The 13856-nt window shown below is 41.5% G+C and overlaps 1 protein-coding gene across 2 annotated transcripts in view; it reads left to right on the top strand.

Moving 5' to 3' along the window:
- BDKRB1 (bradykinin receptor B1) overlaps positions 1-3435 on the top strand; it is a 31110-nt gene extending 27675 nt beyond the window's left edge. For both annotated transcript variants that reach the window (XM_074542402.1, XM_005483193.3), the window contains exon 2: positions 1512-3435. In XM_074542402.1, the coding sequence (XP_074398503.1) occupies positions 1566-2651 (1086 nt within the window). In that variant the 5' untranslated portion in view covers positions 1512-1565 and the 3' untranslated portion in view covers positions 2652-3435. The remainder of the gene's footprint in view (positions 1-1511) is intronic.
- Positions 3436-13856: the final 10421 nt, after the last annotated feature.

Below are 13856 nucleotides of genomic sequence, written 5' to 3'. Positions count from 1 at the left end.
AGGGAAATCCAGGGAGCTGTGCTCACTTTAGTTGTACCTCAGTTTCCCATCAAGGCTGCCAGATGAGTGAGTTTATGAATTCAGACACAAGTTTTCTGCTCACCTAATTCTGCAGCAAAGAAAACTGTTCTGTGCATTACTACCAGATAGCCTGATGTGGAATATTAATACTTATTCCTAGAGGCATCCCAAAATAAGCACGGCAAGGTGCTCGTATTCGGAAATCACTGAGGCTGTACATGTATGTAGAAGAGATGAAAGATGGTCCTAAATTCTCTTTTCAGAAATTCCATCATTAGGTGTTTACTAGGTGTAAAATACAGAAGCTGAAAGGGCAGAGTTAAACAGCTACAGTAGAAAGTCAACATTTAGAACAACTGATTGCAAAATATTCATTTTTTCAAATACATTATTTTCTGTGATTGATATGCTCCACTTGCATACGAAATACTGAAATGTCAGATGGCAGAAAAGGCTCCACAATAACTTGCCTACCATAATGTTCTGAGACCAAATGCCTGTAAAACCAGGATCCAGGCTCTATCACCCAGCATGGCAGCACCAGAAGAATGGAGCAGGGGGCAGCTCTGACAGTGGATCTCTGACAGAAAGTCCAGGGGATTTTCATGGAGGATAAGGTTTTACCCATGTTCTTACTCCTGCACAATCTCACATAGAGCTACTAGAAGAAAATAAAGGTATTGCCAATGCTATGATGAACTAAACACTTTGGAGCCTGGCACAGCCAAACTAAAGTGAAATTTTGGGGCTGGAGAAGAGGGGGTGTAAATCCAGAGCTACAGAGGTCTTTCCTCGAGGCACAATTTTTAGTGTAATATTTTGGAGAAGTCTGTGTTTTATTATTCCAGCCACTGACATTTGAAGGCAATAAGCTGTCTAATATAACAACAGTTTTGAACCCAAAGTTCAGGGTGGGAGGAACTGAGAAGAAACAAAAGAATGCAAAGTTCAGGCAGCAAGTGGCACATACAGAGAGTGAGCAGCTTTCCCAATTCAGGGAAATAGGCATGATCCTGCTTCAGCAGGATAACAGAATATAAAAATATATTAATGTATCTATAATATAGTATATAATACAGTAACAATAACAGTAACATGGTAAATAAGAGTAAGAGAAAGGGCAGGGAAGGATGCAAAGCTGGCTTTGTGTCGCCAACATGACTCCACTACTCTCAGGGAGATGGAATTCTCCCACATCTGTGTCTCTCATCAGTCTGGAGGAGATGTACAGAAATATTTACACTAATTTGTCACTTTCCTTCCTCTGTGCCACTTCAAACAATGGGAGCAAGGAGAGGAAACTTCATGGGATGTAGAGGAAGTTCTATCCTTGCTAACACTGGGAACATTCCCACAGCTGCACTTATCAAATATGGATTGATCTAGCCTGTAACAATCAGTAAGGACTAATAAAGAATTTGCAGCAGTTAAATATTTGTTACACTACTCATGAGAGGCAACTTTTGCTCTTTTATTCTTCTTTTTTGCAGTCATTTTCTCTCATTTCGAAGACGTCTCCTGTTCACTTTGGAATTTTTTAAAAAATGACTGAAATTCCTCTAGTGAATATTACCTCCTCAAACCAGAGTGAACATCAGAGCAACTCAACTGTTTGCCCAGACTTGGATGAGTGGTGGGACATCGTGTACTATGTAGGACCCAAGTACATCAACACCGTCTGCGTCATTGGGATGCTTGGAAATGTGTTTGTTCTCTTCACCTATTCACTGCACAAGGGCCCCCTGAAGATAGCTGAAATCTACCTGATGAACCTTGCTGTTGCTGACCTTATCTTCCTCATGTGCCTCCCTTTCTGGGCAGAGAACATCAACAATGAGTTCAACTGGCCCTTTGGCAGCTTCCTGTGCCGCAGCATCAGCGCCTCCATCACCCTGAACATGTACACCAGCATCTACCTGCTGGTGGCCGTCAGCGTGGATCGCTACCTGACCTTCGTGCACACCCTGAACCACAGGGAGATATGGAGCAAGTCCATGACCAAAGGGATCTGCTTGCTCATCTGGTTCTTTTGCATCCTTCTCAGCGTCCCAGCTTTCATGTTCCGGACGGTGAAAGACTTTCCCCAGTGGAATATTTCAGCCTGCACCTTGGACTTCCCCAGCCCGTCGTGGGAATTGGCTGAAAGCCTGGTGGGCAATGTGGTGGGGTTTCTGCTGCCATCCACAGCAATCATCTTCCTCAATTTCTCCACCATTAGGTCCCTACAAAGAACAGCAAAAGAGCGAAAAGCAATCAGAGCAAAGGGTTGCAAGAGGCACAGAGGCACGAAGGCAACCAGGCTGATCCTCACTGTGGTACTGATGTTTCTTTTCTGTTGGACTCCTCACCATTTTTTTGTATTCCTTGATGTATTATACCATACAGAAGTGATCAAAGGCTGCTTCTGGGGGGAACTGATCAACTTTGGGGAGCAGTTTTCTTATATGCTGGCTATCACCAACAGCTGCATTAACCCTGTGATTTATGTCTTTGTTGGGAAATACTTCAGGCAAAAGGCTTTAGAAGTTTTTTCACAGTTTATTCCCTGTGGATTTCCTTCGAAATGGGTATCTTTCAAAGAAATGTCTTCAAATTTCAACATGTTTCCAGTCAAGAGTAGTTTAACATAATGGTTCTCAGTTCCTCTTCATTTTAATATTATAACTTATTTTATGCCACTGCAAATGGCATTAAAAATTAATATGAAACATTCTGATCGGGCCTTCACAGACCAAGCTAATTATCTATTAAAGTAAATCACTTGATTGATTGCTTATTTTTTCCTCAGGCTAGCTTTTCTAGTTCTGTGTCATCCATCCAAATACAAAATGTGTGACACCAGAATTTTTTACCAAATTATCTAACCTGTCTTACCTATTAACAGTGGCTTAAAAGAAAAACTCTTTGACAAAATACCAGAAACCTGGTTTCTTTGCAGAAAGCCATAAGCCAGCTGAATTTTTTGCTGCATTGTATCTGTGATGACAGCTGCTATACCACCTATAACACTATTCATAAAATTACAACAGCTATTACAGAGCAAATATGAGCTTAATCTTTGGCTGATGAATGCATTTAAGCAGGTATGGGATAACTTTGGTTATTTTGAAAGAAAATTTCACTGATTTGCATTTTTACAGTAAGATATAGAGAATTTTAATAATTTTTTTGCACTTTAATTATGTGCAATGCATGACTATTGTACAAGAGGATGTAACACAAAGAAAGTGTACATAAATTGTAAAAAAAGCAAGGTAATGCAGTAGCCTCCTCAAAGCTGATTTTTGGTGATCCAGTAAAGTGTTACAAAATTGCTCATAAAGTACTGTAAAGATCCTTTTTATTTTTTATATGTGAATGTATCTCTGATGGCCATTGATACTGTGTTATTTTGAGGCAAATCCTTAAATACATATTTATATAACATCTTTTTTCTTCATAGTCTTTTTCTTTCTTATATTTATTTTTATGTTTTGTCTCTTTCCCCCTATTTCTTTGGGGAAGAGCAAATATATAGTTCTGTGATTAAAAATCCTTGTTGCTACCAGAACACCAACTCTTGTAGTAAAAGAAAAATTTTTTTCCAGCACAGCCACAGTGGTAGAGTAGATGTAAAGCAACTGAGATCAATTTATGAGTACAGACATGGAAAAAGACAGTGCAGCCTGTTCAGCCAGAGGATTTTGGTGCAGAAGGGAGCATCCAGACACATCATTTGTATAATAATTCATTTAACTCCTCACTGTAAAGCCTATTCAGTCCGGTACTCAGTGCAACAGCACCTCATTTCCTGGAGTTCTTTTTAGTGTTTCCATTTTGAATATGTAATTCCATTTTGAATATGTAATTAACCTCTTATTTGATTACAGAAATCTGTCTATTCAACATCATTGCAATATGATTAGTGTTAATTTTTAATTGTTCTTTCAAACTTTTTGAATCTGAACAGTGGAAGCTTTTTGAGGACTTGCAAGTGTGTCTTCCTGCAATGATGGTTTAAGAATTAAGGGTGGATTAAGGGATCAGGGAGGAAGAATCTGTCATAGGTTTACTACTTCCACTGCTTCTGTGACAGATGTTTTTAAAATAAATATCAGGCTTAAACACCAGTAATAACAACAGCATGTGAAGTCCCCTGACTCATCTGAAGTCAAATTCCTAATTCCCATCTATTGTAAACTGTTGAATGCTGCATCTATTTAATACATCCCCCACTGAATCTTTAATGCAAAAAACTTCCAAGCAGAGGTATTTTCTGGGGAAAGGGAAGGGAAAGGAGGGGAAGGCTGAAATAATGAAAAAGGTGCAGAAAAAGAAGCTCCATTTTCTCACTACAGATGAGGACCTTTAAAGGGAAAGTATCTTGTCTCATCTGACTAACACTTGTCCATGTTAGTCAATGTTCAAATAAAGGGAAAAACACTTCTTAAGTGTGGTGGCATGTTTGGGCTATGACGTCATAGATTGAAAATGGGTATAAAATCTGAATTTAATGGAAAACCTCCTGTTTCCATCCATCAGCAAGTGACAAGGGCTTTCATGAAAGCACTGCTTCTTTTACACATGCTCAACTGTCAGGAAAAACATCTGTAGTTTAAACACGGCTTTAAGCCATTTATCAGAGTCTTGCCAATCAATGGATTTACTCTCCAGCATGAATGTCTGTAAATGTGTGCATTTCTGACTGTGTGCTAGGGTCTGGTGTTTGTTAGTGGCCACCTTTTGTTGAGGTGCTGTGCTGCACTCACCTCGCTGAGCTGTGTCCAGGAGGGCTCTGGTGACAGCCCCAGGGATGCTCTGGGCTGGCAGGGGCCAGGGCACTGCTGCTGTACTGGACAGGCTGGGAGCACTGACCTTGGGTTGGAGGGATGTGGATGAGCCCTTCAGGGAGCAGAGATTCACCTGCAGCCCTTGGAGGACCCAGGGCTGGATGCCTGAAGGAGAATGTGGCGTGACCCTGTGACGCCTCTGCTGGAGTAGGTTTTGTGGCAGGACCTGAGACCTCATGGGGGACCCACACTGGAGCAGCTCATGAAAAACTGCAGCCCTTGAGAAGGGCCCACAGTGGAGAAGTCCAAAGAGAACTGTATCATGTGGGTGGGAACCTCTGCTAGAGCAGGGAAAGCAGAGATTCTCTTCCAGCCCATGGTGAAGCAGTGTGTCTTGCAGCTCATGGAGGAGGAGGAGGATGATCTAGACTTGTCACTGTTGAGTAAGAAATGACACAGACTCACCAGAAGTCAGATTGGCATAATGCACCATTTATTTTGGACTGGTCCTTTTAATAAGTTGTTCCAATCCGGGTGGACTTGATTGGTTATTTAGTTAATACATTTCACCTGGCTGGCTAATTAACAAGACACCCTTCTTTGAGCAATCTTTGAGAAAAACAAGAAAGCAGAGATTAGGAAAACACCTGCAGGTTGTTTATAATAATAAGCTGTCATTGTTTATCTTCAACTCCCTAAAGTCTCTCAAGCCAATTCTGGGAAAACTTATCTGGTTTTCTCACTCTCTGACCAGACTGTCACATCCACCCAGACCGTATTAATGATGGGCTTCAGGGGGAGCCCCTTGTTGCAGCCAGGCTGGAGACAGGAGAAGGAGTTTCTTGCAATGTTAAACCAGATAACCTGGCCCAAAAAGGGCCAAGGGTGGAGATTGTAATGGATGTGCCTTGATATTGTTGTAAGCCGTGATTTGAGATGCATGTTACAGGAATTAGTACAACAGAAACCCATATCAGTGGAGGAGAGGCCTGACAAGAAGAAGTTTAAGTGCATCAGTGACCAGACCTGAGCTGGCTTGGGTGCCCAGTAACTCCAAAAAACACAACACCATTCTGTGCTGAGTCACCACCAGACCAGATGGAGCCTGAAGTCATGGACAAAATGAACTCAAAAGATGTTTTGTAAACATTTGTGGACATTTTATGAGTATTTTCTAGAGGTGGTCCATTGACTAAAGAAATAACTTCTGTGCATTATGTCAAAGGATGGGAAGAAGGGTGGTGGTGGTTAATAAAGTTGCTTCAAATAGTGGGACCTGGGCATGATGAAAGTGGTATGGAATAAGTGATGGAATGTGCTGGTTTGGGCTGGGGTAGAATTAATTTTCTTCACGGTGGCCAGTATGGAGCTGTGTTTTGGATTTGTGCTGAACACAGGGTTAATAATATAGAGATGTTTTTGTTATTGCTGAGCAGGGTTTACACAGAGACAAGGTCTTTTCTTCATTCCAGGCTGCCACACCGGAGAGAAGGCTGGAAATTGGAAGGAGACACAGCCAGGATAGGTGACCCAAACTGACCAAAGGGATATTCCAGACCACATGACATTATGGTCAGTATATAAAATGGGAGGAAGAAGGAAGCAAAAGGTGGAGGAAGGAGGGGACATCTGCAGTGATGCCATTTGTCTTTCCAAGTATCTGTTGTATGTGATGGGGCTCTGCTCTCCTGGAGGTGGCTGAACACCTGCCTGCCCATGGGAAGCAGTGAATTTATTGCTTATTTTGCTTTGTTAATTTGTGTGGCTTTTGTTTTCCCTGTTAAACCATCTTTCTCTCAACACATCCATTTTCCAGCTTTGACCCTTTTGATTCTTTCCCAGATCCCTTGGTGGAGGAATGGGCAAGTGGCTGCATGGGGCTTGGCAGCTGGCTGGGGTTAAATCTGAACAAACCTGACCCAGGAGTGCTGGGTTGTTTCTGCCTTGCAGGTGTACATGAAAATAGAGAATGAACTTGAATTGCAGCAAGGAAATCGCAGGATAAGCATTAATAAAAAGCTCCTGGTGAAGCCAGTGGCAGGCTGCCCAGGAGAGAACCCAGCACAGCAGCAACAGGACCGTCGGAGCCCAGTTTAGACAGCAATTTTTGGGGAAAATGTCAACATAATTGGTTCTGCCCCAGCACAAGGGAGTGTGTACCCCTCTAATGATTCCTTCTCTTGTGGTGAATAAATAAAGTTTCCTCGTTAGCCCTTTCAGGGTTCTTCACTGATCACCTCTCAACCAGTACTGAAATGTCAGCTCTGTAGCACTAATACTGCCAGACTCCACTGCCCATGGCTTGTGCTTTGGAATAAGCATCATTTTTACCTTCTCTCATGCAACTTCTCACACTCCTGATAAACATTGTCAAATATGAATCACTAAAAAGCTTCTCTGCTGCACCTTAAGAGCTTGCAAGTATAATTTAACTTGTTCTCATCTGTGTATATTGAATTTATATTTTACTATTAATTTCTCTAGGACAAGCACTATCTTTGCATTATCTGTTCAAGCTTTGCTTAATGCCCAGTCTTAGTTTATCATACAGGGCTCCTAGCACTAGTGTAATGAAGTGGCATTTAAGATTCAGTGAAACACATCTCAAGGGATAATACAGCCTGGGCTTACAAATGTAACATCAAAACATTTGGACAAGCCATTTCAATATCAAAAGCTCTACCTGTAAATACAGATAGTTCTCATATCAGAGAACCTTCACCTTTAACAACAATAACAAAAACACCATGAAACCCAGCTGATTGATTTATAAAACTCAAAATTGAAGAAAATACATCGATCACTTAAAGTGAAGACATTAGCATTTTCAGAGATCTACAGGCACATGGATTTCTAACCTGCCAGGAGTCATCTTCCTGGGAAGAGAGCTGTTTGTCACCCCTGTCAAATCGTACCACATCAAGCAAAAATGTTGAATCTTGGATGGAAAAAAGCACTTTGCTCACAGGTCAGATGTACTGCAGCTGTCAGCAGTGAAATCCTCAGAGATGCTTACCCCTCTGCAGCTGCCTGTGACAGGGTTTCACAGGAGACCTGGTCACAGAGCAACAGGACCCACTTCACTGCCCATGGGTCAAGGGTGGAGGGTGCCAGAGAAACTGTTCATTGTCCCAGTGAGCTCTCGGTGCACTCCCAGCAACAGGACACGAACAAGGGACAAAAGCTGCACCAAGGTGGCAGGACCAAAATCATACTGGGGAAATGGGTGGAGTTTAATGGAGAACAGAGAAATATCTGATTGGAGACTAGGAGTCAAGAAACCTCTCTCAGCATCTTCCCAATATCAGAGTGTGGGGACGAGCAGGGAGGTCACAGTGACCAAAAGAGAACATTGAGGGAGCAGGAGACAAGGACTGGCTGGACCAGTGGACAACAATGTGCACGTGAAAGGGAAATGACTTTGACAATGAACGGGGACAGAGTTGGGACCTAGTGGTGGGGAGGTCAGAGCAAATTGTGGAAAAAGGGAAGAAGAAGTAGATATCTCAGGATGGGACTTGGAATATTGTATTCCCTTTAAAAAACCCTGTCAGGATTGGAAACACTAAAAGATAAAGAAATTTGAGTTTAGCAAATCAAACATCCAAGGGCCAGGAAATATTTGACCTTAGACTGTCCCTGGAATTTCAGTGTGGTCTCCTTCAGGGTATGAGTTATAATATGGTCTTATGGTCTTATGACTAAGCTTTGAATTTCCAACATTGCAACTTATCCACTTCTGATTTAGCCTTGTGTCACCCTGCCTTATGTAGGAGAGGAACACACTTACATAAATCAAACAATGTCCTCAAGAAATTAAATCATCCATCCTGCATATTAAATAAAATCAATGGTATTGATAACACACATGCTGCCTTGAATTTTACACTGAAAAACCTTTGAGACAACATATAATTAAACTGAAAAATTTATTTCAGTAAGGTTTTCTAGAAGAAAATTAGTCTAAGAATCATGTTTGATCACAACTGAAAAGATTAGAAGACATTGTGAAATATGAGAAGATAGGAAAAATACTGTCATCAGCAAAAATGCAGGAAGAAACATCCCCTTTCCAGGTAGCACAGTAGGACTCCTGACAAAGATTAGACACGGTTTTTGGTCACTGGAAAGGATTTGTCAAAACATCTTCATCACAGAAGAGCAGGGAGGGACTTTGAGTCTGTCAGAAAGACAAATGAAGAGAAAAAGAACAGATGGAAATACACATCCTGGGACTGAACCATGCAAGAGCAGTTTGGCTTGGGTTTGTTTTATCTTTTTCAGAAGGGAATTTGAAACTCTCATGCAAAAGAAATCCATCTGAATTAGACAGTTTATTTAAGTGTTCTAGCTGTTTTTTCCTTTGAGTTTTCAGTAGTTGCTGTTTATTGCCAAGACTTCTATCTCACACATGACTCAGAGTAAAATCCTGGGTATCTTTCCCAGCCTACTGAGCTAGATAAGGAGCCTGCCCCCTCTTTCCTCAGCCCCAAACCACAGGAAGCAATGCAAATAATATGTTTATCCCTGGTGAAGAATGGCCATGGACCCATTTGGTCACAATTGCCATGTCCTATCTGAATTTTCCAGAGGACAACAGACGACAAATACCCATCATGGTGAGCAAGAGAAAATGTTAACAAGGCCCATTCTTGAGTCTCAGCTTGGTTAGTAAGCATGGCTTGAGCAAATCCATCTCCTTCTCAGGCTCAATCCATGGGCAGCAATGCATCTGTCCTGACTTTGGCTGGGATAGAGTTCGTTTTCTTCTTAGCAGCTGGCACAGCGCTGTGTTTAGCTTTAAGAATAGTACTGATCTCAAATTGATTGCAGCCAGGGGACAGGCTGGTCAATGACTTGTGAGCAACTTATTGTGCATAATTTGTTTTTCTTGGGGTTTATTTCTCTCTCTCTCTCCCCTTTTCAATGCTGTTATTATCATTTTTAATATTATAATTTGTATTATTATATTTTATTTTCCTTCAATTATCACTGCTGTTATCTCAACCCATGAATTTTATCTTTTCTTTTCTGATTCTCTTCCCCCTCACACTGTCAGTAGGGTGTCTAGCTGCCTGCTGGAACCAAAACTACAACACACCACCTTGTGTGAATAGAAAGAGGGAAGAAGCCTGCTTTAGTGGTGCTCCTCAACTTCTGGCAGAAGAACTTCGTCCACACAACCTACTTTGGCCATGCTGTTACCACCAACTCAATGAGTCCCTTGTGATATCCAGCACTGCTCATGGAGAGTTATTAAATTACATGACACAGAATAAGGAATTCATAATTGAAAACTTCCTAGTTTTATGCATATGTGTGGCTGGTTGCAGTGCATTCTACAGGAAAAACATTAGGAAGAAAACACGAAGCAACTGCTCTAGAAAACCTCTGATGCAATCTTAATATTGTGCACTTCAGGTTTGTTCCAGCAAAATCATCACTCTCTGATAATGATATTTTCTTTCAGGAGTGAGGCTTATTTTCCATTATTGCTCCAATATACAGCTACAGCTGGAAAAGATGTTCTCCTCTGGGAAGTAATTCACACATAGAAAAGTTCACATTTGGCTTTCAGCTCCTGCAGAGAAAATCTCCAGGCACGCACTAGAAATGAAACTAGCCACCACCATTTCCCACAGGAAGAGCTGGAATAAGTCTCACATCCATCACACAACACTAACTCAATAGATAAACTGCAAGGTCCAAATACTGAAAAAACTTTTTTAATTGCCCCATTTTTGGTGTATAGATAAATGTATCTATGCTCTGGAGTATCATGGAGTGAGAAATGCTCTTCAGTACTGGAAGGAGGATAAGTAGAAATAATTAATGCTCCAAGCATTCCTTACCTGAGTGACAGAACTGTGGTGTGAATAACAGGTTAGAGGCCAAAACCTCACCTAATGTGCATCACAGTAGTAGAAAGCTGTACATATTTATTGCAGACAAAGGGCTATTCTTAACCTGAGATAATGACCCTGAGTGTTGATCATTATATCATAATGAAGTTACCATAATTTTGTCAGAGACAAAGAAATTACATCATCTTATAGTCAGCATCATAAACAATAGTCTCTGTCTGTCTGTTTTTGTTTCTGCTATGCTCTTTCCTATTAAGCTTCTAATAAAATATTTTTCATATTGCTGGAGTACACTGTAGAAAGTATTGGGGGTGATGAGAAGAATCTCATGACGAGAAAGTTCAGCCTCCAATGATAAAGTCAGACACTTGGTAAGCTTATATTTGAAAAAGATAAGCAAATTTAAAAATAAAAAAGGTAAGAGACTAAAAAAGGTAAGAGACTATATTTAACAAATTAAAAAACAGCTAAGACATTTTCAAGAAATGAGAAACCCAAGAAAATGTAAAGGTGAGGCTGCCTGTTCTGCAAAACTTTAGTCAGCCTCTTATGAATCAGAGGAAGCACTGAGCCCCTGAGCAAGGCCTCCTGCCAGCATTGCTCAACTCTTATCTGCTGGTTGCATGCCAGCTCCCCAGCATGGATGCCAGTAATTCATAAGGCAAATCACCCACAGCCAGAACATTGACTGTCTCTGACGTGGCAAGTGGTTGTCAGAGAATGGATGATGGTACATCTGATGGGGCTTAACACTCTACAGATATCCTTCTAAGGCAGACATTTATTGCAAATAAATAGTAATCTACTAAAATAACCAAAATTATTTGTAAGAAGGTGTTATGAGGTCAGGCACAGTTGTCTCCTTCCTTGCCTCAGACTTTTGGATGGGAAGGGCTGCAAAGCACATTGAGTCAGCTAAGTACAGTTTAAAGCTGTTCAAAAACTGTCAGGAAGATTTCTTCTTCCCATGGTGTGGGAGAAAAGAAATGCTCTGATAAACCATCACTATCAGGATATCATGGAAATGTTGTCATTGCCCGGTTAAGAGAACAGGGAGCTAATGATAGCAGAACATGAATGCAGCAAACTGACTTGCAGGTATATGGAACATGAGGAACATTCCATTTCTCAATGGTATTAGAATCCCTACAACCAGCCCTGGTGTTGTCTTCATGATCACAAAGGAGGAAGGGAAACAAATTCAAGCTAATGGGAAAATACTTAACAGAAGCCAGCTCCAGAAAAGAAAAATTTCTAAAAATTTTCTAAAAGAACTCCCAGGTGTGCAGACTACTGAGACTTCACATATCCTGAACTTCAAGGCAATTCTTTGCTAAATTGTCACTGCAAATCAAGAGCAACATTCAGGTGCTCAGTGATGCATTAAAGACACATTTTCCTTCACACATGGCCCTGTTCAAACCAAGACTTGTTGCCTTTCTTAGGCCAATACACACATTTGGTAGCTCAAGGAGGAAAGACACGGTGTAACTACCAATTGTACATCCAGTATCTAAGTTCCCTGAAACCACAGTGCACCAGCTGTGGTGCCAGCTCTACCTGCTCAGCCCTTTGGCTTTCTGCAGCAGCTGTATTCCCAAAATAATTACTGAAAGCCAACCCTGCCCTTGAGGGTTGTCTTTCAGCAGCAGGATTGTGGTCAAAAGTATTCCAGTGGCTAAGGCACAAGAGGGGTTTCTGAGGGACAGTTTCAGCTCTCCCCTGTTCTGTGGCCATTTTTTAAATCACCAGATGGGGCTCTAATTACAGCCTTGCAGGCTGCTCTAAGCTCTGTGTGCACACCTGGTTTGCTCCTAAATGTGCCAGTAATCACCCCAGAGATGAGCCCTAGACCAAACAGTGTTGCCAAAAGGGCACTTTTGTTTGGGGCTGCTGTGATCTGCCCTACACATAGCAGGATCACTGCCACCAACATGTGTCAGGTAACCACCAATATAATGAGGCTTCCAAATTTCACAGATGTCTTGATCTCTTGTGGCACCTCCAAATAAAATAGGTATATGATCACAGAACCATACAATGGGCTGAGTTGGAAGGGACCCATCAGGACCATGGAGTCCAACCCTGACTGGTGCAGGACACCCCAAGAGTGACACCATGTGCCTGAGGGCATTGTCAGCTATCAGATACTCTAACAGCAGAGATTACCAAGTGCTTCATCAAGACAATAAAAGGTATTCCACCTATTATCTGTAAGTATATGGCACTTACTTTAAATGCAGAACACTTGCCCAGAATTGTCCCACAATACCTTTCTTGCTTGTTGCATCCTCAGAAGTGGCTGCATCACTGTTGTGTTCCTACCTATGTTATAGGTAAAGGTATAGGTTTGTATTTGCTAACAAAATATTACCTATAAAAGAAATATTCATATGTTTTACTATGAGATAATTTACTTGGACCAGCAGGAATAAAATGAACTTTGTTAGGATTTTTCATATTCCATCTTTCATCCTCTGCCAAAAATCAAACATCCTTCAAGTACAAAGCATGTTGTCCAAAGCAAAAGAAGTCCTCTAAATAGCATTTGGTGTCCCTGAGAAACTGCACAAAACACCCTTGATTGATCACATTAAAAGGAGTAGTGCATGGAGAAAACATGTAAAGCAAGGGCACAACTCCAACAGCATAAAATTAGATGTGTGATATTAGATATGCATTGTTCTTCCTGCCCCTGCTCTGCTTCACTTCCAGGCATTCTACACAACCCATCCTGTTTATTCAGAGGAGGTGTGAAGGGTCTGGAGGAGTTATTTTGGGATACGGTCCCAGACTTTTGGAATACTGATACAATTCCTTCAGGCACTGGATTATTTGACTGCTTTTGTGTCAAATTCTAACTACTCAGGCTAATATTAGTGGAATTATCCTGTGTTCTGATTTTAGTGAAACCCTTCCCTTTTCAGTTCAATATGTTGTTTTCTTATGCACTGGGCAATATCATATCCATTTGTGTTGTGGGAGGGTTGTCTGGAGTCCCTGGTTACCGGTGGAAATCAGTAGATAATGGCAGATGATAGTGGCAGTAGATAATGGCAGATGATGTCCTCCAGCAGGGCCCCACAGTCTCTCTCCATGAACCAGCTGTATCCAGAACAGGCTGGCCCAGAGCAGGAAAGCCCCTGCAACTCAGGGACAGAGTAAGGGACTACTCTGAGGGCAGAGAACTGGGAGACAGGAA

This window comes from Zonotrichia albicollis, chromosome 6 (genome assembly GCF_047830755.1).
Source record: "Zonotrichia albicollis isolate bZonAlb1 chromosome 6, bZonAlb1.hap1, whole genome shotgun sequence".
NCBI lineage: Eukaryota > Metazoa > Chordata > Aves > Passeriformes > Passerellidae > Zonotrichia > Zonotrichia albicollis.
Note: the sequence above shows the minus strand (reverse complement) of the source record. Positions and strands in the feature narration are given on the sequence as shown.